A 26,742-nucleotide genomic window follows, 5' to 3' on the forward strand; every position below is an offset into this window, starting at 1 on the left:
ACACACGCATATGTATATACCGGTATATATATATATATATATATTCACAACCTGTATATATGATATTTACTAGTAAATAAAAAAACATAGTATTTACCCATCCTTATTGTGCTGAAGTAGTAGAATCTTCAGGTTAGGTGGAAGCTCCGCAAGCATGTTTAGGTGATTGGGACTGATTGTCAGGTGGCTGAAGGCCTGCAAATGATAATTCAATTTCACACAGATAAACGGACAAGAAGGTCTGTTTTACTAGAAAGACAAAGAAAAACACATCTATCCCATTTGAGAACGTGTAGGAGTTTGTTCATGTTTCACACGTTTGCTCTTTCTCCAACATTTCTGTTGTATTTTGGGGTTTAGTCAGTAAAATGTTTGTCAATAATGTTTTTGGAATCAAACTTTTACAAAGGACAGGAAACAGTATATACTATATATAGTATATACTACTGTACTACAGTATATACTATATAGTATAACGTTAAGGACGCATACAGTATGTCTCTAGTTTTCTACTAGTTAACTGTGGATTTTTCTAGTACGTACAAGGGCAAAGCATCACTGAGACAGTGTCCACAATCAAGGGACATTACTGAGCTGACTGTGACAACATCCATTAATCATGCATTGGGGAGTTGGTGACCCAGTACCTTAGAAAGGCTGTTGAGGGAGTCCTCCACCCCCCTAAGCATGCTGCTGGGCCTCTCCTCCTGTGCAAGAAGCAGTTTCCTGTGGAAACTGAGCAGAGCCGAGAACTGGGACACACTGGTGTTTGCACAGGCAGAACTGAGGACCTCAACAATCATAGATACAGTACAGCAACTCTGGGAATGAAAGAAAAGATTAATGTAATACAGTATAAGCTGTTGGTAAATGAAGAAATTAGGTGACGAATCTTAGCGCCACCTGCAGAACATCCTATATACAGTAGGTCAGCAGCATGTACAGTAGAGCTCTATTTCACAGTACTGCACAGTATGTGTATTTTTCTACATACTACTGTACTGTACATACTGTAGAAACAATGCTGATGAAGCACAAGCTTGACAACAAGTGTTATTTACAGTATTGACATACTGAGATATGGTGAGGTTTTTCAGTACCTGAAAAAGAGCAAGATACTGCCCTGCCACTGCAGGGTTTGACTGGCCATGGCACTCTAACATGCTGAGAGAGGCATCGGCCAAGATGGAACGAGGCAGGTTATGCTGGAGACAAAGGCTGGTGGCTTCAGCAAGTGCTTTACTGGCTTGTGTCAACAACTGCTGCACTTTACATCTCTTTTGCTGCACAAGACAGATAACAAACAAAATGTTGGCAGGTTAATTTTATTACATATACGTCGATAACCTGTAGTGAATTTTCCAGCCTCAAAGTACAACACACACTTACTTGCATTTATCTAACTTTGATATGTCTCAAATGGCACCTGAATATTAATAATACATTTTGTATTGGTACAATAAATCTTAAAAAAAGACACAGTCAAACTTTTATCTTCTACTATATATTCCAAAATGCTGTCACATACATAATACATTACCCTTATCTTAATCTGTGTCAAATTTGATGTGGACACACTCACTTTCAATATGAGAAACACAGAATTTCCAAAGGTTTAAATGAAAAAAAAAGAAATAAAAAAGGAAAACTGTGGACTAGTGATTAGGTCACTTGTCAGGAGGTATGTACTGTACCTGCAGCTCAGCACGTTTGGCAGAGGTCATTCTGCTTGACTCTCCGTCTTTCTCAGAATCCCCTTCCTTTATGAAAATTGGTTTAGGTTCAGAATGGGACACCTGCAAAAAGTTATTTCAAGATCACAGAACATTAATAATTAGATTAAATCCCCTCATGATCAAAAACCATGAAGACTTTTTGTTGTGTTTTAAAGTATGTAAGTGGACATCTCTTTAATCGCTATAAGCTTCTTAGCCTGTGTAGTTGGTGGCTCCCTCTGTTTCTATGCCACTGTTCCAGAAAATAGGCTTTATCTGATGGCTTGTTTTTGTGTCACATAGGATACAAAACATTTTGAACATTTTGAAATTTCCACTGATTACACGCACAACCTATTTGTACATGTATTGATTATCTCCACCTGCTTGTTTCTGCCCCAGAGGAAGCACATTTGAACAGGTCCTTCATGCACAGCCTGCAGTCTAAGGTACGTCCCCATCAGAGTCAGGCATCGAGCTCTGGTCTCCATGTTGACCAGCTTGTAGGAACGGACTGCAGCAAGTTGGCTCAGAGCCACCTGTCCCAAGGTGCTACCCACACTCACCCATTCCTGCACAGGACACAGTGACAGTAAACTAGTAGTAAATAGTGACAGTAAAATCAAATGAGGAGATGAAACAAAAGCAATGCAGACACTATGTTAAACTACATTTATATTACTGTACTTGACAAACAAGGATGTGAGAACTGAATACCTTCTCAGAATTACACCTCTATATGACATGACACAGGAAAATACTTACTACTAAATACTACTAAATTAATTTAAATTAAAATACTAAATAATTAATTTTAATCAAACAATCTCAAATTAGTAGCCATCAAAGGACTGGATTGGGGTAGTCTGACCAGCTAAAGAAAAAAGTATGTTGGGAGGTAATGTCCCCAGTGTTAACAAACAAGGTGAAACAATCTATTTTTTACAAGTACATATGATACATTAAAGATCACCTATGGCCCACTTTTAGGGTTGTGTGTGTACATCTAACCTGTTCCAAAGAGTCAGGTTCAGGAGTGCAGCGTGTAAAATCCTCCAATGCTATCATAACAGAGGTTTTCCACATCCGAGCCACAGCTTGGCTTTTTTCCTCAGCACAGTGCTCCTCCAACATGGCTAGACAAAATTCTGCCAAGGCCAGTCGCAGGCGCAGCAGCTTTCTGATGGCTGGTAGCAGCTGTTGATGGCTCTGGAAAAGACAAGAGTCACAGTGTATTTGAAACTGAAATACATGTGCATAGATAATATATACACATATAAAACTTGTTTTAATTTGTTGAAAATAAGATTAGGTTTAAGAAAGCTTCACGCCAATCAATGTGTTTTACTACTATATACAATATAGAGTCTAAATTCTATAACAAAAGTTATCTCAACTAAAAGATGAGCAAATTGTACGACATCAAAATCAGTTATTACACATGTTGGCTGTCACTACTTACAGGCTTACAAAAGTACAGCAGCAGCACCATCTGCTGAAAGCACAGTGCTTCCAACCAGCCTCCCATGGCTGAATCATACAACCACATAACTGTCATAACTCATGAACAAGGATTTGCAGTAGGTGTGAGAGTTCAATCAATATTCCTGCCATTATTTCATCAGCATATACAGTACTGTAAATGAAGGCCCCAGTCACGTTTATCACTGGTACTAAAGCCCTCTGATAACCTTAATTGTCTGCTAGCCTTTTCTTACCACCACAGTAGGGGTGTTTCAGTAAAATGCATGTGCACTTCATTTACCTCCTCCTGTGGGTATAGCAGGTCCTGAATTCTCTGAGCTACGTGTTCCTGTAACATGACAGCTAACTGCATCTGGGAGAGGCCATTGAGCAGGAAACGCTGTTTACTGGCTGGATCAGCTGCATGGGAGGACAAGAATCTGTAGAGAAAGAATAGATGATTAACACAGTAAACAAAAAAGTATAGTGTATGTGGCGGAGCAAGTACTGTGAGCATTAGTCTGATAAAGTGTGAGCCGACTGTTTAAATCACTTAAGTTTTGTCTGACTAAAAAGACAAAAAACCTAAATTTAAGTTTATTTATTTTTAAATTTGAATGAACTTCTGACAGACAAACCTCAGTGTATGTGCACATTCTGCATGTGCTTCTGCAGCCTGCTCATTGTAGCTGAGCTTAGTAAATGTAATGGCACAATCTCTGAGTTTATCACAGGAAGACGTTAACCTCTGCAGAGCCTCAGTGGAAGGAGCTCCTCCGCATTCACTTCCAGTGATGAAACTTATACATTCCATGGCACCTCTGCAAAAAATTTAAACCCCGTGCATTCCATCAAAAACACACAAAAGCCTATGAAAGTTGCAGCTCAATGTGTAAGTAAAGTAAGTTGTATTTGCTGATGAAAATGTACATGAATTTACCTCATCTCTAGTGAAATAATCATGAACGTGAGCTCAGGTGCTTGAATGGCCTGTTGCTCCAGGTTGAGCTTGAGCGCTTCACAGCCTTCCTTTATAATGAGTTCAGCCTACGAAAGAAACAACTGAATGCTTTAACTAATGGTAATACACACATAAGATGATTACACTGTAGAAGGCTCATACCTTGGCTTGTGCATCCCGATGTCTCTGCCCTAATACAGCTCTGACCTTGGTCAATGTGAAATGGTACCAGAACTCCTTATTCCCACCCAGGGCCAAGGATTTGTCCAACAGGATCAAAGCCTGGGCATAGTTCTGCTCTTCACAAGCCAGGATGGCACATTTGAGCAAACATCTGGCAACTGCTTTTAGGTCTCCAAGTTCCTTCATAGAATTAACAACATCGGCAGGACAACTGCAGTGAATACTCGATATTTTAATTAGCGCATTAATAGATTATTTAAATTAACTGATATCATATTTCTCTATAAGTCAAGACTCTGGAAAGATTATATCTCATTTAAACTCACCACAGATATTAGGTGGGCCTCTGCCAGAAGCTGTCTAGTTGGCTGATACAGTCCCATACTGAGGCAAACTTCAGCTTTGTCCAGCCAGATATCCTGAACACGCATGTCCATGCCTTCCTTCCTCAACCAAGCACTGTTATCCATCCCTGTCTTCTGTAAGATTACCTGGAAAAATCACTATAGGCTCTCTGTACTGTACAGTACTGTTTGCGTGCACAGTTAAATTCCTACGTAAACACACACGCGCACACTGACTCAAGACATAACACGTATGCTAGGTTTCTGAGACAAGCCATTTGAAGGTAAGTTCATATGAATTGATAGTATATTTTAATATTATTATGCCATCTTTTAGTGTTTAGTTTAGATCATTCATTATGCAGTTGATTGCAGATTAAAGTCATAAAACTGGAGTGAACAACAAACAGTTCCCCTCTTTAATTCTTACAGTATTTATATAACTTGCTATGAAATATTCTCAGGAGTGCAAACAAATTACTGAAAACCATGCTGACCTGTTTGTGAATGTCACTCCTTCCTTGTGATGAAGTTATTATGTTCTGGCACCTAAAATCACAACATGTCAGACTACAGTCCAGTAAAGAAATACAGTAAAATATAATATAAATAAGTTACAGACCTCATTTGCATTTGTTTTTGAATACTACTCAGAATTACGAGCTTTTCCTGATATGCAAAATTGGCTTCCACACCCAGCTGCCAACAGGTCCTCACGATTCTAATTACAAAACATAAATATTATGAGCATAATGTAAAGTCACTATATAAAATTACTAGGCCTGCAAAATACACTATTAACAGCCTTTCTGTGGTTTAACATTAACTTCTGCATTCCTGTTGCATTGTTACATCCTAATTTGTGCAGTTTATCAGATTTTGCACAGCATTCTCTGAAATCACAACAGATCATGTACAGTAATCATCATCATTACTGCATCAAATATGCAGCATTTCTGTTCTTTGTAACTGTGCCTCTACCTAAGTCGATAGAGGTCAGAGAGGCCCTCATCATCCATAAGATCATGAGCAATGGTCTCAGCTAGATGCAAAACAGGCAGGGTCAGATGGTCAAGAGACAGCAAGCGAAGTTCGTTTTCCAGCCGGTTGAGATAAAACAGGCTCTGAGTCTAAATTCAAACAGACATTTGTAAAATGAAAATAATAAAATAAAGTTATTGCAGTGCCATTAAAAATCCTCATTCTTTGTTTAGTCAGATCAGGAAATGCCTCAAATTGCCACATTTGCTCTATTAGCAATATTATCCAATAACTTGATTACAACACATGCTCTATACATAACTGATCAAAGAACAGCACGCTTTGTTTAGAACAAGACATGAAATAGACAGACATTCACCGTGGATGGTCATGATGTGAGGTACTGTACGTAGTCTTGCCTGCTTTGAAATGCTCTGCCTGTTGATACAGTGAGGGTTACTGTTGGCTCTGAATATCTGCCTGACCTGGTCAGGGCACATGTAGCAAGCCCACTCCTTCACAGCTGAAGGCAGAGTCTGATCCAAAGTAATAGACTTAGGTCTTTCCTCTGCAGGGGTGTGCTTTATAAACAAATAGAAGACATAATAAATACTTACTGTGGTTGTATTATAATTGCTAGTTCATGAACCCAGAATATCTTTTTGATTTAATGAGATGATAAAACAAAATGACGCTGTAACATACATCTTTTGTTTTTTTGTTTTTGCCCTTGTCTTGATCCTTTTTGGATCCAGCAGACTGAGGAGGCTGAGGAGGCTGACACTTTGCCATATCACTTGAAATCTGACTAGCCACTGCCATGGACTCCTGTAGTGAAACAAAATGCTCATAGGTTGCATTTGAAGAGCTGTCTCACAATGTCGGAGATGAATGGCAGAAGGATGTTGTAGTAAAGCCGCAGTACCTTCCAAATCTGAAGTACAAAGGTGTACGCTCTGACCAGGTAAAGCTGGTACTCGGGTGACGTCTTGTCTGTCATGACAGCGACTAGGGTGTGTGCTTGGATCAAATAGTCCAGGCGCCACACTTCCTTCAGATTAGACAAATTATGGATCCATGAAAAAACCTGGACTCCTACCAAAAGCTCACATTTCCCTGAGCTCAAATCCTTCCCTTTTGAGTTATCCCCTGTGAAAAAATACAAACTGTAAAAAATGTCTGTGCCAACAAAAATACAAGACAAATTGTATAATACAATCATAATTCAAAGGAACATCGTCATGCTTAGTTTTTCCCTCTGATCTGAGTGCTTCCTTAGCCTCTCAGGGGATATTCAATGGGCTTAAAGCAGGAAACTAAACAAACGCCACTGAGAAGTTTTATAAATAGCCTTGTGCTACTCTCAGTGGGCATGCTCAGGGGAATTGGGAAATCAATGCCCTTGTCTGGTCTGTTCCTTCTACTCTGAGTAATAAAACAAACAAACAGTGATAGTTGTGCAATTATTAAAAAGCTGCATGGCCGATTAGACAGGATCAGGCATTATTCCCCTTGGAATAGCTCAGTGTGAAGCGTAAAACACGGATTCCCATAAATAAAGGAATATATGTGTAAATACAAGTGCAGTAACACTGAGCCCATATGTCAAAGAACTCCTGCGATATCTAAGAAAACTACCCAGTCATTCACACATTCTTGATTGATTTCTACCTGGCTCTTCTGCCTGTTCAGGTTCCACATTTAGAAGGATGTCAATGGCCCATTGAAGCTGGTGGTGGGCATCAGCTTTGGGGAAGTTGTGACAGTAGAGCCATGCTCCAAATTCCATCAAAAGGCTGACCTTCTTTGGACACTGTTTATACAAAAACACAGAAAAGGCAAAACGCATAATGACATGTTGGCTCCACAAGATGGCGACAGAGCTTCATGTTCATCTACTGTACAGTTAGCACAAGGGGTTTGTCCAGAAAATAGAATTATAGGATTGAATCATCATTTTCATAAATGTAATGCAATGAACTTACTATGGTGATGTACTGTACGGAATGTAAATACAGTGTCAGAGCGAAAACATTACCATGGCGGAGGTGATGGATTCCTGGTAGTAGGTCAGTTGTTTGGACTTATTGGTAGCACAAAGTGCAGCCTGATGCCACATAGATGAACAGCACCACTCATCTTCCCCTCGTAACTTCTGCATGTCCATCAGTATGTTTTCCCCCAGTTGTACTTTCACCAGAATACGTTGTTTCTGCAGAGGTCTGGTCAAACATAATCAACAATATACTTTATTTCTGTCTTTTCACCCTTACCTTCTACTCCTGGTCCCATGTTGTGTTTTTTGTGACTTACATTCGACGTCTGGTGCACGACACATCACTAATTGCTTTGTCCAGAAGCTGCAGAGCACTTTTCCAGTCTTTTAATTCAACATGGAGTTGGAGCAAGAAACTGTAAATATCTGCTCTCAGGCTTAGATCTTCATCTGCTAACAAAATTATATAATATATACACAGGAACAAACACATTTATAAGAGATTACTTCCCTCAATTCAGTGTTAGCAAAACACATACAGTACACTTTAGAGGTAGTCAATGACATTCACAACAGCAAATAAACAAAATGTAAAGCCATATGCAAAAGGTCTATCCTCCAAGAATTATAAAAAGTTCCTCCGGTCCTTTTAACACTCACCCTGTGACCCATCCTTGGGTCTCACAGGAGATGCTGCCTCCAAGGTCAGAAAGCGTTTTGCTTTGCCCTGCTTCTGAAATAGAGGTGGAAAAGGATTAACACCTAAGTCGCTAGAGAAACGACAGAGAGGTGATGGCAGTGGTAGATAGCTCACTGATGTATAAGAAAAATTGGTATCTGACCTTGCTCTATGACCCTGCCCTTTTATCTAGGTATGTTTCACAGAAAATGTTCCTACCTAGAATCTGCAACATTAATAATTAATATTCAGGCCATACTAGACATTTTACATAATCACTGTGGGTCACACTGCTGAAAAACGGAGACATTAACAACTCTAGACAAACATCATTCTCAGCTCTGTCCCTAATTATGTTATTATTTTTATTTTTAAGTTGAAAGAGTGTTTATCCCTGTGGCTCTCTATAGGCAGTGCCAGCAAGATGCTTGCTTAAACTTGAGCATACCCACATTTTTTTCCCTGCGGCCCTCTGTTACATGCACTTCCATGCATTTTTAATCAATAACAGACAAACACAACATTTATGCAGCGACAGAATGTTTGACTGCAAACAACACTGTAAACAACAGCATAAAGATTATGATTCTACCTGACACTTCTATAGTGTGAATGAACACTGTCAAAAGTTGGCATAACAATCAAGTCCTGCTTCAGTGTTAGACTACATACTATCACACACACACGGCTTGACACACACATACACTTGTATGGCTGCAGTTTGTATGAACCAGAGCAGTCAGGATCTTCTCTAGGGGTTTTTGAAACTGCCATCTTTCCACGGGAATCTGTGTCAGCGGTAAGCAAGTGTTCCAGTAATGTTTGGCAGCTGTGATACACAATGCTGGATTGTCAGCCTTTTCTGCATTGCTTTGGACAAGGGAAAATAGCAAGCACATACAAAGAAAATAAAAATGTTAACAACAGCAAATTCTGCCATGGTAAAAAAATCTAGTTATAGTTGATGGCGTGAGTCAAAATAGTGACAATAATGTATAAAGATATACCTGACACCAAACAGAAGCATCTTCAGGGCCTCTCTGTATTTGTGTAAATCTCCTCTGGACTCATGGGCTAAGCTTAAACCTCTCAAACAAGCTGCACTGCTCAGCATTTCATTCACCGCAGACAGGCTATATCTGTAGACATACGAAAATGTATTAACTTTAACTTTATTAATATTCAGTCAATCATTTTGTTTATGATATACTGAGAAACCTGAAACTTTCAGGAAAAATAGAAAGAGCATGTGCATTTATATCAGCTGCAGTACTCTTGAATATGCACAAGATGTCAGCTGCACTTCAGAGAGCTGCGACTCAGCTCCTACCAATGACAATTCCCATAGCACATTTACATTATTTGTATTCTCTCTTCCTCAGATTTCAAGATTTTTTTTTATTGTCACAATAACATACATATAACCAATTACACTTACAAAGCACAAGGCATGATGTTGAGCGTTTTGGTTGCTGCTCCTTCCAGCTGCAGAGCATTCTTAGTACAGCACAGTACCAAGCTGTGGTCATTGACATCATAACAGAAAGAGGCCAGCTGACACCACACCTGGAGCTCCACCACAGCATCAGTCCAGCTGCATTCTGATGCCATGCTCAACAGCTTCAGGTGAGGAGAGAAAACACAGGAGGGGATGAATATGGAGGTGGTAAGGAAAAGGTGACTTGAAGGGGAAGGCGTGTGAGACCCAGGGAGGGTGATGTGTAAGTGTAAGAGCACATGGGACAAGGGAGGGTGGAAAATCGGGTGGAAAAAGGAAAGGAGTACAAAATTGAGAAGATTAAGTAAAAAGAAACAAAATTAGAAGTAGTAAATGATTGGGGCAATGGAAAGTTGATGGAAGAGAAGGAGGAAAAAAGGAATGTAGGGCAATAGATAAAAGAAATGTGGAGTTAATAGGGTGGGAAAATTGTAAAAGTGGCTAGAGTTGCCTGGACAGAAAGACAAAGAGACAAGGTGTGGTAATGAATGAAAATTAGTGAGCTGGGCAAACGGGAATACAAAGAGCAAGGAAGTGTGAGAAAGATCTAAAGTGTTAGCTAGATCAATTCTTCAGAGCAAAGAACAGTCCATATCATGTCAAGAACGAGTCTGATAAACACCATTTGGCCAAAACAAGAGGATCAAGGCAGCAACAGTGCTGTGAAGATATTGACACATAATGAGATGCAGAGAGACTCCAAAGGCTCATATGTCATCTTGGCATCTGTTGTCACCATCTGCGTAATAGCTACTGTAGGAAAACATGAACACTACACACTGTGGAGAGACTGGGAGCGGAGAATTCCATGTGCCTCGGGTTCTTATTGCACTGGAGCATCTCCGCAGCAACCAGTACTCGCGTCATCGCAGACACGTCCTCATCCTCAGACTGGAGAAGAAAGAAGACAATCCTCAATAGAGTCCTACATACAGTAGTCATTTAATTAATAGAATATTATTATGTTATGGTACCTAATTAATTGAAAAACTGTAAAGTAAAGAAACATTTTCATTGGCTGGTGATACAATGATGTAATATGGTGGACGTAACACCTTCTACATTAAAACGATTAATGTTAGGCATCAAAAGCTTACAATATTTTCAGTAGACTACAAAAGAAGTGTGAGTAATCCATAATGAATGACACATTACAAAGGTCTAATCCATACAGTAACCTCAGAAACTGTTCGTCCTCTTTTGAGTACCACATTGTCCAATAACAAGATTTTCAAGGAACCATCCTTATCTAAGATACAGTAAACACACGTTAGACGCCTTTAGTGAAACCAAATGTAAATACTGTACTGTACATATGCCAGTCTGAAAATAACTTGGAATAATCCTTGTTACATCACTAAGCTTCAGCACCGGTCTATTCTGCTTTTCTTTGCAATTATTTAAAACCATTGGTTACAGTTTTCTTCCATGGTGTTTCAATGCTGAATTTGCTTTTGCTTTTTAGCGGCGGTGTCTGATAAAACGAAATTATGTAGTACTGTAGATTTGTGTGATGAGGCCTGATGAACTATGGAGTAAAAAAAGCATTTTGTTATATTTGGGGTTTGTTTTCTTATAGCTAACATGGCTAGATGTTTCACAGTGTGTGACCTTTGTATTTTTTACAACTATGAATGCTCTTAAAAAGAGTAGCTGGCTTAAACAGACTTTGGAACATTTTTTAACTTTGTTTTGTCGTTTTTTTGAAGCAGATAATAGTTCACACCTTTTTAAAAAAGTCAAACAACTTATCGAACATGTCCATGGAGAGACCACTCAAACAAAAAGCCTAGTCACAAAACCACCAAGAACATGTGCCTAGTGTATATAGCTAGCTAATTTCTTCCGAATTGCATCACCACACATAAACATGAATTATTACAAACATACCAAACAAGGAGAGTGACAAGGAGAACAGTACTGTACCTTGTGTTTAATGTCAATCTCTGAGCCAATTTGTTGCTTCAACAGTCTCTTGATCTGCACCCATGTGGCCACCGCTTGCTTCCTTACAGCAATGGAAATTTTCTCTCCTGTGTTGTTGCAGCCGGACAAGTGAAGGGCATATTCACTAAGCTATTCAGAAAACAACAATGAATGTGTAAGCAAGCAGGAACAAGTATCATCAGTAATATAATTTCTTAAATACAGTACCTTAACACTGAAATACTATTGATATGTATTAGTAAAAAAATCCAGGTCCTGATGACATCAGCATCCTTCTTGACATTTTTAATTGCAAGTAGAGGAACAATCTTCTATGATTGTTGATGCCAAAATGAAATTATTATGAAATTGTTACAATGCAGGCCATTAATGTAGCCTATTGTTTTCCGGTTTGCTTGGCGTACTGTACCTGTGTTTTGATCAGAACGGAAGGGCTCGTGTTGTGTGGAGCTATCAAAACTAGGTCACCGCTTTGTCCCAAAGGGAGCCCCCCCACTAGTTGGCAGCTTTGGTAGCAGCCTTCTCATCCATCTTTGCTTGTCACATTTTAGAGTATTTAATGCATTTACCATACATTTACAATACGTGGCAAGGACAATTTTCATTGCTCTGAAACCTAGCTTGAGTTTTGCCAAAAATAAAGATGTGAATGAATGAAAATTGCACTGTAACATAACAGCTTCAGCCCTGTCATCAAGGAGGTTTACTGATTTTGATATTGATGCGTCAAAAATACAAACATAATGTGAAAAAAAATTCACAAAATCTTTTTGGTACAGAACCAACAATGCCAACTTTTCTAGCCTGACATCACTATGCTGACCGATATACAGTCTGTTGTAGTACTATGTAAACATTCTCTCCTCAGGGACAATAAATTTGTTATTGACTGATTGATTGTATTAAGGTCTGCACACTCTTTCAACAACCCAAGGTTCCCTGACTGTTGCTTGTACTGTAGATACAACACATACACAAATGCCTGAGAAATCACTAAAGCTTTGTGTCTGAAAATAATAATCTTTTTATTAAAAATATATTGGAAAGGATAATTTTTTTATCTTTTCTTAAAATGTAAAACAGACAGGCAGGAAAATTGAGTTAATAATTTACTAATAAAGTGCCTTTCATCTGGAGTTAGAGCTGATATTCATGGTGGAGCCTTTGAATAGAGAATAAAAGAATGAGGACCTAATTGGCAACCGCAGAAAAAAGAACAGAGAGATCAGACTCCAGTGACATAGTTACACAAGTCATGTTGGTGTGTATGCGTCTACATGCATGAATGATTGAATGGGTTATATATGAAGGAGATAAAGGAGGTAATAAAACCTATCCTGACAGCGCTTCAGTTTTTCACCTGGTAATCGTCATGATATGTTATCAAGTAGGAACCAGTGCTTCTTCAAAGATTCCTTAAATACAGATATCAGGATTTTATATGACACCTTTACTGGCTATATTTATCCACCTTTCAATTCTAGTCTTTGAGTGCTAAGATTTCACACATATGAAGTGCATTTTCTTTTGTATTCTTTTCTGATGTGCTTTAATATTCTTGTTAAATTTTGCTTTAATACTGTATAAATGCTAATTGTACTATTATAATGTGTGACATAGGTTTATACAGTTTGCATCCAGCTTAAACTCTGTTTTTTACTGTTTATCAAAACTATTTTTACACATAGATACTGTATGTTTTCTGCATATGGCAGCAACGTAAGCACATGCACAGACCATGTGTGGTTCAATAACATGATGCAGCAGTATAAAGGAAATATTTGTCATATATGATCATGTATCATATTAAATATTGAAATCAAATACAAAATGCAGGCCCACGGCCCCCATTCACACATTGTCATATGTACCTGTAATGCCTTGTGGACATCCTGCAGGGGAGCAGGGTCCAAGAAACTCCCATGGCTATTGGCAGCCTTCTCCATCCCCTTTTCAGCTCTGTTTTTGCCTTTATCTGCTTGTGGGGATGGCTCAATATAGTCTGTGTTACAAAGGGGCTGGATCAACCCCCGGGCCACTACATCACACAGCAGCACCACAAGAGCACGATTCCTGGGAAAAGAAAATCAATCCTTCAAAAAACAAGGGCTAAAAGTTTAGCTTTAAGATCTAAACTATTCTAAGTGTATTTTAGGTCATGACAAGTTTATTGTTTTGTCCCAGGAAAAGCAATGAAAAGATTCCAATTATTGATATTGCAGGTCCAGGGATGGTTTTGTCTATCTTGAGATTATACTGTAGGAGCTGACTACATATACACATACACTTTATTCTAGCAAGTATATTTTCTATAGACAACTACATATAACTGGGGGTTGTGGAAATGAATACAGGGCAAAAACTAAACCCAAAGCAATTCACGACTATTTATTCAAATGTTGACATTTGTATTATGAGTGTGTAACATTGCATAACACAGATACAGTAATATGTGACTCCTTGGTGAACAAGCTGTTCCCAGAAGTATTGTGCGTGAAAAATGAAATCTAAGACAAATATATTTGTACTAATACAGAAAGCCAACGTACCGAGTGAATTCTATCTTTTGAAGCATTTCCACCAGTCCCTGGAAGGTGGGAACCAGGTGTTGGTATTCCCCAGCGGCCAACAGGTGGCTGTTGTAGTTCCACAGGTAAATGGCTGCATTGGCAACAACCCACGGCTCGTTGATCTCTACTCCAAGCTCTGCTGCTCGCAAGAAGTTGGAGGTGGCATGGGCAGACAGTGTTTGAATCCAGTCTCTAGAGGTGGAGAGGCACAGTAGAGAGAAAGTCAAACTGTACTGTGTGTGTGCAGAAGGGAAAGGAAGCACATATGGTGTTGTTTCTAATAAAGTGTAGGTGAAAAAGTCAATGAATATTTAAAAAGTAACTAGTTTAAACTTTTCATATGCTGACTCAGACATTGCATGGTTAGAGCTGTTGAAAATATTAAATAAATTACATTTAATGAGACATTCACATCATTTGTTTGAACACCTGGGTGAGCACTTAGCTCTCAGCCCTATAAAGTTCCACTCTGCTGCAAATACATTTCAGGCAAAGCATAGAAGAGCAATAATACAGCACCAGTGTTGAATGTGTTATCAAAGAAAAATAAAACTGTTTTGTATAATACTACGACTGCAAACTGGGGAGGGAGGTAAGAAATACTATATAGAGAAGGGGTTTATTAAAAACACATTTTTACTGCTGATTCTAGTACGTGGAAACAATGCCTAGTTTTAAATCCCATAATAATAATAATAAACATCCACTCACTCACTTACAGTCAGTTCTAATGTCACAAATGTGGGCGTACAGTATTGGGTTGTTACCTGTATATAATCCAATGTTGATTGACTTCAGAAACACAAACACCTCTCTCTCGTGGGGGGACGGCAGGGCTGTTTAGCTTCACTCCTTCTGTTAACAGCTTCTGGACGGTGGCCTGAGGAAGAGAAAATAGTAGAAGCTAAGGCTAAAAAGGCCGCATAGTAAAAAATGTCATCTTCTCTAAAGCTGGCGAAGCAGATCAAAGTAAAACAAAGAACCTGAACCTTTTCTCACCAGCGTTGGACAAATCAGATAAGAAAAAGCTGAGGTCTTCAAACCAAAAGGTACTGTAGGTATCTTTGAATCTAATTCATTATAACTTTGGTCTAAAATAAATAATGTGCCACAGAACAAAGATCTAGATCTAGGGTGAATTCTGACAAAGTCACGCAGCTTTCGTAAGAATCCAAAGCTCATCAGACTATTACAATTTCTGGCTCCACTACAGTATATACTGTAGCACTGTTAAAAATCCTACATGTCTATTATTATGACGAATGAACAAATTTCCACAGAAACGCTCAAGTTAATAAAATTTTATGGAATATTTGTACAAGAGCATATTTTACAGAACAGAAGTCATTATAAGTCATGTCAACTGAGCCAGAAATACAAAGCGGATAGAAAAAAACTTGTGAATGCAATGCCCTTGAAATTCAAAAGGATTCTGTTGCTACATTATACTTGAAATCTTGCATTTTGTTCCTCAAATATTGAGAAAAGCAAGCTCGAAACACACACTGTAAAACCTGATATGGTGGATTAATAAAGAGTGCACACATTGGAAGATAAAACTTACGGTATGAAGAACATACTGTACCTCAGCAGCAATAAACCTTATTTCAGCTAGAAGCTGCAACAAGTCATTTATGTTAATTTGGTTTTCAGTGCAGCCCCGATTACACTCTGCCAGGCTCTCCTTGTCTGAGCATGTACATTCTGAAAAAAAATGTAAAAGGTGCAATGCCAATTTTTGAAAGCAACACCATCTTAAAAGAAAAACTGCAGCAACTGCTTTTACCTGCTAATGCAATTACTTTGTGCCCATTTGTACTTGAGTAATAAACCATCAAGGTTAGAAAAACCCAAAGAAACCAGGGTGCTCTCACAGTATGACCAATGAAGAAATTATTCTCTAACAGTATAGCAAAAATATACTTGATTTTTCCTAAAACCACTCCAACCATCTTACCATCATTCACAGACATTTTCCATCTCCCATCATCATAAAGTAAACAGAATCGGGAAGCAGCTCGACACACATCCCAGACTTCCTCTTTCCTCGCTTTCTTTGCCAGTGTTGCCCACAACTTCACCCTGGAAAGACAAAGGTTGGCAGAATGACACAATAGTTGTTTGTTTGACTTGCCATGAATAAAATGCAATATTTAAAGTTCTGCTCTAACCACTAAGAGAAGGGCATTTCTCAGGTGAACACATTTCAAATGCAATGACACAGGCAAACACAGCTACGTGATTAGAACATGATGGTCAAAGAGTTGAGCAGTTTTAGTAAGACTTCTCCAATTTTTTAATTCAAAGAAGATTGCAAGAGGTCATTCCTGCCAGCCATCAATCATCGTTCACATTAAATTTGAGCTGTGTGTTCAAGATGTACTGTAGGTACGTGTAGTCTATGTATTTATACACACCTTTCTGCATTGTCAGAATTATCTCCTTGTGTGGTCAGGTGTCTGTGTACCCTCTGTACACATGTAGTGTGATGTTGAGCCTTAGCACAGAGCTGAGCCACTGGTCCAGATGCAAGACTGACTACAGGAATAAATTGTTTATATACAATAAAAAAGAAGTCTCAGTGATTGGAGAATGAATCCATCGGTTTGTTTAAGTGAATCCAAGGAAGACATTGTCTTTTACTTTCGGAGGTGTCATCTGCATCAAGCACCATCTGGAAATCATCAGGGGCCAAAAGAAGACCCACAGCAACCAAACAGGGACGGCTGTCTGTTTTATCTTGGGGCTGAATTTCTTTGGCCTAAGAAACAAAGAAAGGGTTAGATGTCAGAGTTAACTTTAGCTATGTTCTAAACAGACCTCTAAGCAACCATCTGTGGCTCCAAGCCCAGGAGAATACAGCTTTTAAATGATCCGATCAGGCATAATAAACAGATATACAGACAATTATTCTTGTCCCACTTAACCTCCACACTAAACGCAAGTGTTAATTGCATGTAAAATTCCTTTTCACATTTATTGAGCTAATGCAAAGCAATTGCTAATAAACCCTTTACGTTAACTTTATGAAACACTTGTGTGTCTTGTGCAACAACATTACTATACATAATGTCAGACTGATGCAGAAAGACTGAAAACCTGCTGCAGTAGCAAAGCAGCTTTGTCCTCATTCCGGGACGGTGTTTGGTAGAGGGTCTTTCTCAGCTGCAGGAGGTGGAAGGCAGACGACAGCCGTTGTCGTTGAGTTCCGTTATCCAGCAGCATTGCTTTGTGAAGGTGAGTCAAAGCAGCCTCAAGACGCCCCTCCTCCTCTTCCATTGCTGCCAGTTCAGAGTGGATCTGACTGCGCATCCCCTGCATCACACTGCATAAATTACACACAGAGATGTACCTTTACCACAAACTGATAATGTTATGTGGACATTGTAAATATAAAACAAAATGTAGATCCAAAAATGTAAATATATTATTGATACATATCTGTAAAGGCTCTGGGTCATTATCTCAATGGTACAAATTAAGCTTTCTCAAGAAAAAAAGCCAGCTGCCACTAAACAGCGTATTTGGCATATTGTTGATACATTATTTACCTCACTGAGAATAATACCTTAATGTTGGCTCTCAGTAAATATAAGAATTGAATGCTACATAAAAACTACATAAATTACAGCCTCAAACACAGCAATACAACAACCTAGCCTCTTAGGGCTAGGCTTTTATGTTGTGTGAAGACAACAACCCAGCCCCAGGATCTGTATCTTAATGAATTTGCAAGTAGATGAAAACCTTTGCGTGTCTTCCAACACTTGGGCCATTCTAAGCAGAGGTGCCTTGATGTACTTCCTGAGGTTGTGCTGTAGGAGGGGCAGGCAGAAGCTCCACTGAGTAGCACATACTGCCTGCGCTGCTTGAGGGTCCCTTTCTCTCACTGCAGTCTGCAGCAACTTATCCAGCTTGCCTATCTCCTTCAGTTGTGCCTGTGGCGTAACAAATACAGAACGGAAATACGGAAATCTCACTAGTAGCAATAAGAGCCTCTACTTTGTGACCTGGAAAACCTGGATTGAATATTTGTTACCCGTTTCTGTTTGTGAGAGCCTAACACTGAAAATGTATGTGGCATAAAGTTAGATTATCAGACTTTTGCATATGTTTTAGAGACTATATTCACGTTGTACAGTATAATTCAGGCAGCTTAAGTTCAATGCTTCTTACCTTACTCAAGCCTATGCCAGTGAATCAAAAAACATGCAATCGATATGATAATGACCCAAAGAAATTAACGATAATTCAACAGTACAAATAAGCACCTCTACACTGGCTTTGCAATAGGCGCTCATCTTTGCCTCTTTCTTCAGAAGGTTGATTCCACAGGTAACACATTCCATTATTATGCGCTGGCCAGCACTCTAAATAGACAATTATAAGTAAAGTTAGCAAAGGATGGCAGATCTACAAACCTCCACATTATAGTCTTATGCATAATTACTTCGAAATTGTCACGTATAGTAAAACATTTGAAAATCTGTACAAACTACACACATTTTAATGAAATGGTTTCTACAGTAACTCTTCAGGTCACTTGCACCAGGCTCTGCTAATTAATCTAATCTACTGTTGCGCCTACAGTACTTCAGAGGAAATGTCAAACTTCACTGTACTTTTTCTTGTTAATACAGTATGTACAGTTTCAGCATGAAGTGATGCTACTGCCTGAAGTTTTAAGATACTGTTGGACACTCACAGTCTCTCCCACTGTTTTTAGCTCTTTCATACAGCCGGCAGCTACTTTTTGATGCTTTACTTGCAAGGCCAGCAGAGCCAACTCCAGTAGAAAGGCAACTCTGCAAATCCCAGATAAAACATAATTTTACACATTTAAAACACTCCAGTACAGTAATCTGAGACATGTATGTGGGACACCCATATGTGGATTTATGGCATTGGCAGGTTTAGAAAAAAGACACAGAGCTACAGCTATTGGTAACATTTGATTAGGACAGTTTGGGTCAGAGACCTGTCAACAGGATAAGCAGGGATTGGGATGTGAAGGCTTGGGTTCTTGACTGTAGTGGCTACTTTGGTACAATCCACCAGAAGATGGAAGATCTCCTCCAGCTTAGCAGAATCTTCCTTATTCAGCTCATCATTTTTCATTGTTTTCAACCTGCTACCAAATGACAAAAATATTGTTTTATGCATTAATACAGTATACATACTTATTCTAGAATGTATCCTAGAATGTCTATATTTAGGCAAAATAACCTATATGATTCTGATGATGGCTGATTTGGACTGAGTCGCTCTGTCAATGTACATTACTCAGCTATGAAGCCATAAGGAGCTCTGACATGTTGAGAACATGCCTGGAGAAAATACAGTAAGATGGGGGCTGGGTTTGTAGTAAAATATGCCACAAAAGTTGCAATGGTGCTTTGCTGGTAATGTACTGTTCTGTATGCAGGCAGTCACATACTGTAAACTTCCCCACCATAGGATGCCAACGGCTAAGCTAAGTAAATCCAAAGAGCAATACAAACACATGAGTTATAATATGCAATGGAAATACAGTACAGTACCAACAGATATGGGAATCTCACAAAACAGATGAGCTACAGTACAAAGCAGTAAAAGACATTGCCTCCAATGAAGGTTATGGGACAGCTTCACCTTCACTAGACCCATAAAAACATACAATCTACAAGTAAAACATTCTTTCAAAACAGCTTAAACAATATCTAGAAAGCAAATATGATCAAAGTTAGACAGCTATCTCTACAGTGCAAGGTGTGTGTCCTGGCTACAAAGAAATGAAATAGGCTTTTATCATGACAGTGTAAAAACAACGTTCTCTACAAAACAATCCTGCAGACAGAAAATAAGCATTTATCTAAAAATACCAGAACACATTCCTTACTTTTTTAAATCCTGCATTTTGTAAATCACCTCCAATGAGGTAGACTGTCTGCTTGTTTCAACAAGGACATCATTCTCTGACAGCTTGTGTTGTACCTGAAAAGAAAACATTAAGAAGAAAATGTCAGACATTATTCATGATACTACAATATTTTACAAAAACATTCAATGGACTCAATATAAAAATATATAAATATATAAAATATATAAAACAAATACAATAAATAAAGGCTTATTTTGCATTTTCTGTCCTAAGCTAAAAAATAACACGATTAATAACAGGCAGAAAAATATGTCACAATGTTCATTCCTGGTGTTTGGCATATTTTGTCATTGTGCCTTTTAGAAGTGCGCCAAATATGCAATTGGTCTGTGAATTTCTAAAATCATATTACAAAAATGCTCACATTTTATTATTTGAAAAATTAACAAAGAAAAAAAAATTGTTTACCATTAACGTAAATAGACTTGGATAAAATTGTGGCGTGTGTGATTTAATGAACTCTTCTGTAATCTTGGCAAAACCTACAGCTTCTTCCATTTTCCCAGAGTCCACAAGACATTTGATGAGATGCCTGAGCAAAAACAGTAAGCAAATGGGCATGTAGTAAGAGTAATAAGAATACTGTTACTGCTTTACAACATTCAGTGATCAAACCTATTAGTGTGAATAAAGTGATTCTGAAGATGACAGTAGGTTTCTGTAGTGGGTACCCTGTAATATAAAAGCTTTACATTTCAGTTATGTCCAACATATTGTGGCCGGTAGTCTTATTAACACCCTGGCTAGCTGTATCACTAAAAGTCCAATGAATATGAATGTATGAATGAGCATGAATTATGTTCTATGAATATAGGCCTGAGGTGTCATGGGAGAACATGATAACACAGCTTACATTCGACCAGATTCTCCACTCTTTAAACAAGAACAAAGCAACCAATTAACAGTGTAGCAAGAGATATGTTAGCACAAATGAGCTGTTGGTTAATTGGCTTTGAACATCAACCCTATAAATCTAGCATTAGACTAAAGAGAAACAAAACCGGATGTTCCAAAAAAATGTAAGAGAGCAACAAAGGGCTACTTGCATCATGAGTTCAGCCCTCCAGCTGTGGTCGTGATGAGCCACCTCCTCTAGACTTTGGACCACCTGCCTGAGTGAAGAAACCAGATGATGGCACAGATATGGCTGCAAAAGTGGACGCACTGCCTGAAAATACAGCACTGAGGCATTGAAAACCATGAAGTTGTATCTGTAAGAAAGAAAGAACATGCCTAAACTTAAACACACAATAGTAAACATTTATACAATATCATGTACATGTATGTCATTTCATCTCAAAGGGAAGTTCAGACAAAGTGTCAATTCTATTTGGAGGAATTGCAAATTTCTGTGGTTTAACCAATGTACAATCAAATGAACCACAGGAGACCTTGCATGCATTTATATCTGAAAAAGGTGAAATTTATGAATCCTAGGCACCGTTTTAAAGATAAGTGTGTGAACAGATATTTTCAGTGTTGCTAATTTATTCACTAGAGAGTGCGTATTGCATTAGTTTGTCAGGGTGTAGTAGATATGCATTCCCTTTAGTGTTAATTAGGATTGCTTATTCAGCCTCTTTATTGACAGGTTATGAGTTCATTAGGAAAGAGATTCATTGCTGGTTGCTTGTAAAGGTTAAGCCAGTATTTCAAAACACAGCTCTCAGAGCAAGGAACGAGGGAATATATCTTTCATAATTGTTCCATTATTACATCTATTTTTATCAACAAGATCACCCTATAAACAGATCTTTCCAATGTACCATCAACTTTTAGAGGAAGACATGAATATTACCTTCTTGCAAAAAATAGGTCAGACTGAAGAACCTGAATAACTATGCTTTATTTCAGGCATGATTTTAGGAATATTCTCTTCAACTAAATCTTTATTCCCAGGATACTTCTGTGCTAACTAACTGCCTAAGACCTCTGTAGCTAAAACAACTGTTGGGAATATCACTTCAATTATGTGATTTATGATATCACAGACGGTAAACTGAGTGTAAGATAAACTGGGCAACTTTATTCACTTTGTTTTAAGGATGTCAAATGCAGAAGAAAAGTTGCACCTTGGCTCATGCTTTGAAATTTCAATTGCTTTCAGGAAACACACTGCAGCCTCTTCAAAGTCTTCCTAAAATAGAAAATAACGCAAAAAAGGAAAGTCAGAATATGTAACACCATACACACAAAGATCAGATGTTAATATATTCAATACATGAAAAGAAAAGAAAGGACTTTGTATGCCTTACAGACTGACTCACACTGTGTCAGCATGAAAACGTGAAAGCTATTTAGTGTTTTTTTTACTAAGGTAGAGCATTAAGTACTATACTGTGCAGTATACTGTACTTAAAGTATACTTACAGAAAATGTGTATGACTCTCATTGGCACAAATATTGAAACACACACAAGCTACTATAGAAGATTTATTTAATTTATTGTGCTCACCATGCTTCCAGTGGTCGATGGAGCCTTTAGCTGGCCCTGACAGAGATAGGCTCTACACAAAAATTGATTAGCAGGCAGTTTCTCTTCAAAGTACATCTTTAGACATGCTGCGCTAATGTCCAAGCAACCCAACTGACAACATAGAAAAAGAGGAATAAAACAAATATGTCATGTATACATTACGTATAAAAATATGTCTGAACAAGGATGAAAATGCTAAACATTAGCGTGTAAAAAAATCCCATTATGGAATATCACAGTGCAATCAATTAATGAAATGTTTTATTTGTCCTGAGAGGGTTTATTCTGTATTGGAGTTCATTCATTACTATAATCTGATGGTTTTATTTTAGTGTGTTTTACAGTGGGACCTTTAGGAAACTTGTGGTACAGTATCACCAACACAAGTCCATTAAAGCTAATCAACCACAATACTGTACATAAAATCAAGACCTACCTCACTCTAACAAACATGAGTCCTTTATACCATTAAAAGAATTTGCAGGGATGCTTCTGTATCATCAGGAATAAAAAATAAGAATGAGCTAATAATAATGTCTTATGTGAAATCTCATCAATCGTCACCTCCTTACAACATAAAAAAACTCCTCATTGCACAGGCAAATAATAGACCAAGTGGTTTCTCATATCCACCATTCAGAGGACTCCAGAAGTACCAGTGTCATCTGATGTTCATCATATAGAAGTCTGTTAATGACTGTAGGCTAATATGCAATGTTATTTTCCAGCCATGTATCTTCTACACAGTGGGATTTGTAGCCACTGAATTTCTATAAAATGGCATTATAATACCCTATATTTTTACATTTACATTGTGTGAAACTACAGGGCAATGTGTCAAAGAGCGTGTTATGCAGGACGGGGAACTACCCTCACTATATTGGTCCTGGTCATCCACTATTCATTGGACCTACAATCACAAACAATTGGGCATACTGTACAGTACTGCTGCCTACAGAATTTTAAGATGACTCTCGTGGTGGTGTGCATCACTAATATAGCAATATATGAATAGCAATATATCAATTGATGACTGTGATGCGGAATTTTGCTATTTGGCATGAGCCGAACTGTATCACACTTTATACAGAAACTAACTATGTGTAGCATCCAGTAGTGATAGAAACTGTTCAGATGTGTTGAGATGTGCACATTCACGACATTGTGACAGATAATTTTTGACTATAATTTTTGCTCAGCTGTTCTTATTGCTACTGTGGAATCCATCGAGTGCTTTCTCAGGAATCCACTTCCAAATACTGTACGCCTCACTGTTCCCTACTGTGTGTCACACTTCAGACTGATTCAGAGCCCTTTCCAGGGGCTGTTCATCATGACCTCTATCATGCCATGCATCGCCCTGCTGGCAGCAGGATGGCTGCAGCTACGGTACAGTCACATTATACAGTAGTGAGCGCTGTAGGCCTCAGAGTCTCACCTGGAGGGCTGCTTCCGCACACAGGACGTACAACTCTGGGCCAATATGTAAACCTCTTTGGCTCGTCCCTGCTGTGATGTCCTTTATCAGGCTGTATGCTGACTGCAGAGCCCCGGGGTCTACACGACGTTAATTAGAGCACACAGTGAGCAACGGCACCGTTTTACCAATGGCCGAGGCGTTGGAAATGATTAAGAAACAAACCTTTATACTCCGTTGCCTTGGTTAGATATTGACGAATATCCAGGTCCATGACGTGTGTATTAGCATTTAGCTATTGGTCACTGAGCCAGGCGAACTTTTCCTACTTTACGCTAGCTTACGTTTTGGTTTTTTTTAGCTTCTGGCTTAAATTAAGTACAGTTTACAGGTGTGCGCGCTATTGGAAACGCTACTTAAGCGTTGGTTACATCCGTGTCTTCTTTAAACATAAAGCTTGCGTAGTTTGTTAAACTGTATGTCTCAGCGTTAACTTAACAATTATATCAGTTAGACCTTCGTGGTTACGTTACCTACAGAATAAGCTAAACGCGTTCTAGTCAGCGTTGCTAAGCAACCGCAACCACAGCTGGTTCAACTACGGTAAATAGAATGGACCAAAAAGGTTGATACTGCGTCACACAAAACAGTTGAGTTTAAGTGAGTAACTAAAGGCCCTTTTAATCAAGAATACAAAAAGCACTATTAGAAAAACGTATATGTAATACTCTGAAGTTTTGTTAGTATTGGGAATCCAATGACACAACAGTGCAGTGGCAGATCCCTCTGTCTAGCCCTCACATGCACACAGACATGGGCCCATAAAGCACCTCTCTCTGATTATGGTCCCATTGCTTCTTCACTTCAAAGTGCATCATTAGAAATCAGACTGCCCAGTGTGCAAATATAATTTACTTTGAGGACCCACTACTGATAAAAAACGCTGCCATTCCATCTATGAAGTGTTCCTCATTTGAACTCTAACTCATATTTATTTGACATGTGTTGCTTCCCTGAATGTTAATGCAGCCCATACAGATCCTAAGTGGCGGTCAGAAAAGTTTATTAAGCAGCTCAATGGGATCTGTTTAAAAATATGCAGAATATTCCATATGGAATGCAATTGAAATCTGTTTAAATGTAGTAAAAAGTATATTTTTATTCCCTCATTTTTTTTCTTTGTCACTTGACCTACTTTATAAATTGAGGATACATTCTAATGTTCAAATTTGTCTGTCATAGTGTCATGTCATATTGTATGTTTGCAGATGCATGTACATGTAAGTATGTAAGATAATATGAGAGAGGTCATTTTGAATAACTCATCTTGCATAACCTCATTTTAAACATGTTTCTAGAGTATACTGAGCAAGCTTCTTGTCTTAGTGAATCATAGGTAATATTATATTGTGCACTGTCAAAGCCAATCAGTGACACATCCATTATCCTCATTTTACCTGTAAGGCCTTTTTAAAGCAGATCATGCACAAATGGCATTCCTAAAATAAATGTACAGCACAAGTACTTTGTGTCATCCTAGTTATAAAAAAAATCATATAAAATCATATAAGAGGTTGTGACTGGCTCCACAAATCCAGTAGCCAGGCAATCTGGCCAACACAGATGGTACTGTACAATATGAGAGTGAATGGATCCTTAAACTGCTGAGTGTGTTTGCTCAGGCTGTCATTCAGAAGGTTAAAACAATAACACTGCCCTGCTGTATACTGTTCTATAGCTGAAAAACAAAACTGATCTATTCCATTACATTTCTATAATCTCAGTTAAGATTCAAGAAGACTTCTTGTCATGCTACAATATGCACATGCATAGATTGAAATGTCTTATGGTGTGTATGGTGTAACGGAAAACATATTGTTTAAGCTTTAACACTTGAAACAAGATGAATAAGGGATTAGAGATGCAAGTTCAATCTCTAAAATAGAATTATTGTCTATAAAATGGACAACTCTTGATAAAGGCTTGAGGAAGGAGACCTGTCCAGGGTGTACTCTGCCTCCCCTCCAAAATAAAAGCTGGGATTTCCTCTAGTGACCCCTGTGACCCTTATGGGGACGAAAAAAACAACTCAGATGACGAGTGAGCAAATGAGAGCGTGGAACATCAGTAACACACTGTGTAAATAAGGTACAGTATTCAATTTGAAATCACTGTCAGAAGACCTGCTCCAAGAGTGGTGCATATTCACAAGAAAATATTTAACTGCTGAGGATTACTGTATTACAAGGCTGAAGTGTTTCATTTAAGGGACAGAAGCATGAATTGAAGTTAAAGCCAGTGAATAAATGTTAAGCTCCATTCAGAGCTCAATAGCAGACTTCAGTTTCTTTCAGCTTCTGAATACTCTGCGCTATTTTGTTGCTAAACAGCATGTTTGAGACGTGCTCTCTTGTAAAATCGAAAGAGGAAATTGTAGCGACACAAAGAAATGATCAATGGGTGGTGTGTGTGTTATCTATTTGGACAAGTGAACAGTTGCTAGTTACACGTAATGAGGATATAACCGCATGACACAATCTTTTCAGCGGTGCTGATGCACACCAAGGTGGAGAGCAAAGATAAACACTGTG

General features: G+C 38.4%; 1 protein-coding gene across 10 annotated transcripts in view; it reads right to left on the minus strand.

Annotated features, from left to right (window-relative positions):
* Positions 1-24,734, minus strand: part of LOC114841977 (cilia- and flagella-associated protein 46) — a 35,007-nt gene extending 10,273 nt beyond the window's left edge. For 4 of the 10 annotated variants that reach the window (XR_008692589.1, XM_029127316.3, XM_055502554.1 and 1 more), the window contains exons 1-45: positions 24,377-24,734; positions 24,173-24,291; positions 22,714-22,845; positions 22,331-22,395; positions 21,305-21,469; positions 20,667-20,790; positions 20,217-20,311; positions 19,317-19,469; positions 19,044-19,143; positions 18,610-18,708; positions 18,086-18,276; positions 17,438-17,663; positions 16,982-17,099; positions 16,756-16,876; positions 16,296-16,420; positions 15,924-16,042; positions 15,106-15,218; positions 14,318-14,530; positions 13,640-13,841; positions 11,748-11,897; positions 10,602-10,712; positions 9,762-9,943; positions 9,331-9,462; positions 9,028-9,193; positions 8,305-8,377; positions 7,962-8,097; positions 7,687-7,870; positions 7,320-7,461; positions 6,574-6,797; positions 6,354-6,476; positions 6,068-6,229; positions 5,649-5,797; positions 5,290-5,388; positions 5,165-5,216; positions 4,650-4,814; positions 4,303-4,503; positions 4,120-4,226; positions 3,818-4,000; positions 3,481-3,619; positions 2,727-2,924; positions 2,099-2,287; positions 1,695-1,796; positions 1,101-1,283; positions 648-821; positions 98-195 (exon numbers count right to left, since the gene is read on the minus strand). Coding sequence is in view for 9 of the 10 variants with exons in the window: in XM_029127316.3 (XP_028983149.1) it covers positions 98-195; positions 648-821; positions 1,101-1,283; positions 1,695-1,796; positions 2,099-2,287; positions 2,727-2,924; positions 3,481-3,619; positions 3,818-4,000; positions 4,120-4,226; positions 4,303-4,503; positions 4,650-4,814; positions 5,165-5,216; positions 5,290-5,388; positions 5,649-5,797; positions 6,068-6,229; positions 6,354-6,476; positions 6,574-6,797; positions 7,320-7,461; positions 7,687-7,870; positions 7,962-8,097; positions 8,305-8,377; positions 9,028-9,193; positions 9,331-9,462; positions 9,762-9,943; positions 10,602-10,712; positions 11,748-11,897; positions 13,640-13,841; positions 14,318-14,530; positions 15,106-15,218; positions 15,924-16,042; positions 16,296-16,420; positions 16,756-16,876; positions 16,982-17,099; positions 17,438-17,663; positions 18,086-18,276; positions 18,610-18,708; positions 19,044-19,143; positions 19,317-19,469; positions 20,217-20,311; positions 20,667-20,790; positions 21,305-21,469; positions 22,331-22,395; positions 22,714-22,845; positions 24,173-24,291; positions 24,377-24,425 (6,353 nt within the window). In the remaining variant the exon portion in view is untranslated. The remainder of the gene's footprint in view (positions 1-97; positions 196-647; positions 822-1,100; positions 1,284-1,694; positions 1,797-2,098; positions 2,288-2,726; positions 2,925-3,480; positions 3,620-3,817; positions 4,001-4,119; positions 4,227-4,302; positions 4,504-4,649; positions 4,815-5,164; positions 5,217-5,289; positions 5,389-5,648; positions 5,798-6,067; positions 6,230-6,353; positions 6,477-6,573; positions 6,798-7,319; positions 7,462-7,686; positions 7,871-7,961; positions 8,098-8,304; positions 8,378-9,027; positions 9,194-9,330; positions 9,463-9,761; positions 9,944-10,601; positions 10,713-11,747; positions 11,898-13,639; positions 13,842-14,317; positions 14,531-15,105; positions 15,219-15,923; positions 16,043-16,295; positions 16,421-16,755; positions 16,877-16,981; positions 17,100-17,437; positions 17,664-18,085; positions 18,277-18,609; positions 18,709-19,043; positions 19,144-19,316; positions 19,470-20,216; positions 20,312-20,666; positions 20,791-21,304; positions 21,470-22,330; positions 22,396-22,713; positions 22,846-24,172; positions 24,292-24,376) is intronic. The other 6 variants (XM_055502555.1, XM_029127310.3, XM_029127312.3 and 3 more) reach the window with 6 other exon arrangements.
* Between the last annotated feature and the right edge of the window lie 2,008 nt (positions 24,735-26,742).

Source organism: Betta splendens, chromosome 15, assembly GCF_900634795.4.
Source record: "Betta splendens chromosome 15, fBetSpl5.4, whole genome shotgun sequence".
Lineage (NCBI taxonomy): Eukaryota > Metazoa > Chordata > Actinopteri > Anabantiformes > Osphronemidae > Betta > Betta splendens.